This window comes from Equus quagga, unplaced genomic scaffold, assembly GCF_021613505.1.
Source record: "Equus quagga isolate Etosha38 unplaced genomic scaffold, UCLA_HA_Equagga_1.0 71639_RagTag, whole genome shotgun sequence".
Taxonomy (NCBI): domain Eukaryota; kingdom Metazoa; phylum Chordata; class Mammalia; order Perissodactyla; family Equidae; genus Equus; species Equus quagga.
Window position 1 is genome coordinate 1 of NW_025802170.1, and position 5922 is coordinate 5922.

The following is a 5922-nucleotide window of genomic DNA, read 5'->3' on the forward strand; positions in this document are numbered from 1 at the left end:
GGATATATCCAAGATTCCTCTTCATGTCCTGCCTTAGTTGAAACTTTGTTGAGATCGTCTCATGGAAGCTTCCTGGGAAACTCAATTCAGTCTCTGCTCGATCCTTGCTACTCTGGCCCTGAAGCTGACGGAGCTGCGAGTGAGCATGTCTGTCTTTTTGCTGAGATGTTTCTGTGCATTTACACAGAGACTCTAGATTCCTACTGGCATGGAGGCAGCAGTGTGAGAATAGCCTCCTTGGAATGTGGAGCTCCATTTTATCCTGGGGTTCACTGGTGATATGAAAATGGCCAGGAAGGACAGAGACTGGTACATAGGCATGGGAGGACTGGCTGACCAAAGGAGGGGTGAGAGCTTGAGGACAAGTGGCTTCTTGAGATTTTTGGAATGCAGGGACTAAACCCCACAGACTTTCTTGTTGCTTCTGCAACATGTGCCATTTCAGGTGTTGATTTTCAGTTGAGATATGAGAGTCTGACTCAATCTGGGATCTATGGAAAGACACTCCATGGTCCCTAATCTGGGATGGAGAAGAAGATGGTAGGAGTGAGAGTGGGGATTGAAGGTGGGCATGGGGCTGGACCTGAGTGAAAGGTGGGGGCTGGGATTGGGGGTTGGTCTGAGAGAAGGGTTGCGGATGTACATCGGGGAGGGGAGGAGGGTGAGAATGGGGAAGTGGTGGAGATTCTTGATCCCACATCTTGACTGCAGAAGCATTACAGATTCCATTGAATAAGACAAAATGAGACCCTAGTGGGGCACTACTTCTAGAAACCAGGAGAGTGGCCACCAGGGACTCACTGTGCAGAGAGGGAAGACCCCAAAAGAGCTGGGTATATTTCTGCTGCAAGTTTTCTCCCAAAGTCTTGACATACAGTAGCTGTTGACAAATGCTCAGCTGCTCTGGTTTGCCTGTGATGTCCCAGCCAGTTTAGGGGGCTGTGGTGTCTTGTACGTCAAGTGGCTGCAATGAATTCCCTGAAGACATCCGTTGGTTTTCTGAGCACATTTGTTTTGAAAATAGTCCTTCCTCCTTTTCTTTCTTCTCTAATATCTGGAAATCCATTCTCTTTTTTATTTGTCTTGCCAAGAATGCCTGGCCATTAAGGCCAAGGAAAGAATGGCTGCTGGCCTCCATGTGATTGGTAGCAGAGTCTCCCCAGAGACAGAGCTCTGGTAGACGGAGGGAAAGTTGCTCTCGTTGAAAATCAGAGTGTGATAATGTGGGGAGGAACATGTTCTTGGCAGGAGCCTGACAACAAGAGAATTCTGAAATTGACAGACTTGAATGGTCAGTGCCTCTGACTGTTGGGACATAAGTGGACAACCCACCAGGGCTATCTGGAGATGAGTTCTCTGGAACAGACTTCAATAAGATGGAAACCGATTTAGATTGAGTCACAGTTAAAGGGTGGTCTGTCGGTGGTGAGACAGACAGGCTTGGTGGTGCGTGGTGACAAGCCAGTGAGTCATTGGGATTCATTATCTGGGACAAATTTGGTAAGGGGTTAATATCTTGGGAAAGGGTGAGGTCAAGAGAGAAGATCGTATTCAGAGACAGAGTGGCCTCTGGTTGGAGAATAGGACCCGTTGCCTGGGTGTCATGTGGTGGGAGAGGGGGAAGGGCAAGGGGTTGGGGTGGGGACTGGTCTGCTGGGAAGTTGGACTCCAAGGGAGGAAAAGGCTCTGGTGGCATAGAGTGACCCGGTGGTGAGGGTGAGATAAAGTCAGCTAAGGGTGTCATTGGGTTAGGTGAGAGAACGGAGGGGGGCGGTGGGGAAGGGTCAGGTGGAGGGGATGGTGTTAGGTCTCCTGGAGGGACTTCTGAGAAGGCAGAGGACAGAGTGAATGATGACTCAGTCCCAGAAGCTGTGGAAGCCATAGAGGACACAGAGGCAGTATCATCTTCCAGGTCCTCCAGGAACAGCAGCCGATTGATCTCTGCAGTTGTGCTATTACACACCTCACAGGAGGGGTCTGGGCATAATAGTTGACGAATGCGGGTGGTATCGCGAGGCCAGCCTAGGGGCCTGCGGGAGACAGGAAGTAGAAAACTGTAGCCAGAACCAGAACAAGGAAAGGAGGACCTGCTGGCCTGTCAGGGGAGGGGCCACCTGAAGCCTGCTGCCCCTTCACAATGCCCCACATCTATGACTTCACCATACACTCAGCAGCCCTCACCCCAAGGCCTTCATTCACATACCCGTTCCTATGGCAAACCCCTCCCATGACTACTGCAGGCTGTACTGAATCCCTGGAATTGCAGAGAACATGTCACAGAGGGATCAGGAAAGAAAAGACTAGTCACCTTTTCAGAATAGAAATTAGCCTCCTTTTCTCCTCTGTTTCCCTCTGGTAATTTCTCCAACCTGGGAAACCAGAAGAGTGAATTACATGTAATAAAGGTAGAAGCATAGGTGTTACACAGGAGTCCCTTTAGGGGAGACCCTTGGGATATTAACGGGCTATTAACTCTGAAAGCCCCAAGAATCAGTAGATGTGGTCAAACGGTCAATGATAATATTAATAAGGTTCACATGTGTTTGTTGCTTCATTTATCAAGTACTGTCACATACATTATCCCATGGGATGTTCAAAACCACCATGTGAGGAACATAGGTCAATGGTTACCTCAAAGAGGAGTCTGATCATCCAGGAAGTCAACGTAGTTTCACAAGGTCAGGAGACAGAAGTTCTGACTCTTGACGTCTCCCACGGCAACCCACTGGGCAACACCCATTGTCCAGGCCCATCACTGCTTCATGCGCAGAGCTGGGCAGAGCAGGAATCTGAGAAATGTCTCGGGTTCTGACTACCTTCCCATGAGCCTTTCCTCTGAGGCCTCTATTTTCTGAGAGGGACTCTATCTGGCGACTGACATCCTCAGAGACCATGGACCTGGGACCTCATGGAGAGGACAGGATGGGTCACCCTTGGAGAGCTCAGGTGGGATAGGTGGAACCTTACCACTTGATGTTCCACCTTTTCTTCTCCTCTTGGCTCTGCCCTGACGCTGAGCACAAAAAGAAAAGAATGAGGAGCGAGGACTTAGTTGGCTTGCTCCTCTCTCTAGGAAACTCAGATATTCATCCAAGATTAATGTCACTCTCTATTTTTAGTACTAGCACTTTGTGTTCTTTCCCTTTCTGAATTTCTAAAGGTGATAAGATACTTTCAATTTTTCCTTCTTTGAAAAACTCGAAGGAGGATTTTTGGCTAGAGTCCACACTTGATATTCTCAGTCAGAAGTCCTCTGCTCAAGGAGGGCATAGACTCTGAGGCCCACAGTCACATCTGTGCTTCCTCAGATAGGACCCTGTATCCTGGGACAGAGCTCACACTCCAGTGTCTGCTCAGAGGCTCAGCCCTGCTCTCCTGATCTGCCCAATACAAAGGACGGATTGGTCGAATGACGCCCGACATGGGAATGTGACTCATGATCCAGTGTTGGGAACAGTGTTCTCCTACACAGATCCCAAACTCTCTAAATAACCTAATGCAGGGCCATGAAATCAGTCATGGGATTTTATCCAGGAATCCTCCACCACACCCAGATGGTCTGTGAGTTTTAAATGGGAAACAGTCCCAGCTGAACCCCTAGTCCTGCCTGGCCTATTCCCCTAGAAGGATGATGTTCTATCCTCTATTCAGACTTGCCATCTTAGGAGTCTCTCTGGACCAACTCATTTAAAAATGTGGGACTAGAAATGGAAACAACAATAAAAAATCCCTGTTGGTGGCTTGCCCAGGGATCCTTACCTTTTGGTAGATTTTGGTTTTCCAGAAGGTTGGTAAAGATGGAATCCCCACCAGGAAGCACAGGAACAGAAGAAGCAACCACAACCCACACATGATGGTGAGGTTGTGGTCACTATCTAAGAATGTTGAGCAGATGCTCAAAAACAACTCAATATGGCTATTCAGAAATGGGAGAACATTCCATTGACTGAACTCCATTTTCTGAATCGCAAGGCTGCCTGAGGCAACTGAGCTCTGAGAGTGTCCACACTTGCCTATAATCCCAGGCCTGCATCACAGAGCACTGAAGAGTCACAAAGGGTTTCAGAGGGTGGGGGAGGGGACATGAAGAGGGTGTGCCCATGGCCCCTTCCCCCCACCAGCCCAGCTGATCTCTCCATCCATCCTGGGCCCTCCAGGTCCCTCTGCCCTACCCTGCCATCCTATTTTCCAACTCTGTCCGTTCATCATATCATACAATTACATTAATGGAATTTTCTGCCTGTTCCACCTGTACTCCAGATATTACCTGGGCCCCCTTTACGGTTTGGAGAGCTTGACTTTGGTTTCACCAATTCCACTGCCTCGAAAGTCTGAAATGCTCCCTGGAATTTTTGCTTGTACCCAGACATTTACACTCAGAATCATATATGTCCTCAAATCCATCTTTCCTTTAGAATGTTTTTGCCTTACATGAACCCTGATATAGAACTTAAAGTTCTTTACTCATTTGGTTTTGTGAATGTTGAATAACAAATTTTAGTTTTTTGCTTCAGTCAGCCTTTACCGTCTTCAGCCAGTGGGGCTGACTCAAATAATTGAAATGAATGATTCATTATTCAACATTCACAAGACTAAAATCAGTACGGGCATACCTCACTTAATGAAAGGGACATGTTTTGAGAAATGCATCATTAGGCACTTTCACTGTTGTGTGAACATCACACAGTGTACTTACACAAACCTAAGTGGTAGAGCCTACTACACACCCAGGCTATGTGGTGCTACCCGTATGGGACCACTGTCATATATGTGGTCCATTAGTGACCGAAACATCGTTAATATTGTTACATGGTGCGTGACTGTGGTGGATGACAATGACAAAATGGAGTACCATTTTCAAGGCTTCTAAAATGGAGCTGGGAGGCCATTAAGGAAGTGGGGCTTATGCTTGTACACCACATCCACCACCAGATGTTAACTGAACTTTTGAGCTTTACCTGACAGCAGAGGTCATATCTTGAAGTGTTTCCTCATTCCAAGAAGGGGCAGTCTGCCTAGGACCAACTATGTTCTGGCAAGTCAGCTCACCCCATGCCAGAACCAGTCATTAACTGTTCACTGTAGACCTTTGTAAGCCTGTGTCCTTTCCTTTTATATACCCCTGCCTCCTTTGTCTTCCTAGGAGCACATTTGAGCTTCTACTCGAATCTACATCTCCTGAATTGCAATTCTTGAGACCCCAAATAAACTTTTTGGTTCTTTTGCAGTTTATGCCTCTTATTTGCTGACTTTACATGGTGACAGAAGTGGGATCCCTAGCTACTGACCTTCAATTCTGGTGCCACTTCACAGACACAAGCAAGGTGCCTGCAAAGAATCTTTTGTGCTCTGTCGTCTCCTCCTGGTGGCTCTGGTTCCTGGTGGTAAGTCCTCCTGGGCCTGGACCTCCCATTTTTGGTAGAGGTCCAGACTCTTTATGTAGGCGTCCTTTGATACTGGTTCTGGCCATCCTTCCATTGTCAGCTTTGTTAGAAACTTCTGTTTCTTTCACTCCTTTTTTGGGCCTTTGATCCTTTGGTAAGTTCATAGAAATGAGAAATCCATTTTCTAAGAGGACCACCAAAGGAGAGAAGAGCCAAGATGGCGCCGTGAGTAGTCCTCTTTGTCTCTCGCCCTTCGAGTCTACAATTATTTGGACACTTATCGCTTGACAAAGGATATCCAGACAGCATCTCAGGACGTCTGAGACACCCACGCGACTATACATCGGAAGGCAGATGGACTTTCCTACGGGAGGATGTGGAAATAGGTGAAAACTCTCCGACCCCGACGGGCAGCCTAGTACCCGCAAGCGGCTTTCTTCCAACGGACGCCCCCAGAGGATCCACACACATCTAGGGCAGGAGCGAGAACACAACAGAGGAGCGACGGTGGAAACAGGTGACCAGAACCCCACCTAAA

The 5922-nt window shown here is 47.9% G+C and overlaps 1 protein-coding gene across 1 annotated transcript; it reads right to left on the reverse strand.

Annotated features, from left to right (window-relative positions):
* Window positions 1-6: 6 nt before the first annotated feature.
* LOC124234135 (spermatogenesis-associated protein 31D3-like) lies at window positions 7-3867 on the reverse strand. Its single transcript, XM_046651393.1, has 4 exons — window positions 3760-3867; window positions 2968-3013; window positions 2309-2369; window positions 7-2030 (listed from the first exon to the last, which is right to left on the reverse strand). Exons 1-4 carry the CDS (start codon window positions 3850-3852, stop codon window positions 932-934), a joined length of 1299 nt encoding a protein of 432 aa, XP_046507349.1. The 5' UTR covers window positions 3853-3867; the 3' UTR covers window positions 7-931.
* Between the last annotated feature and the right edge of the window lie 2055 nt (window positions 3868-5922).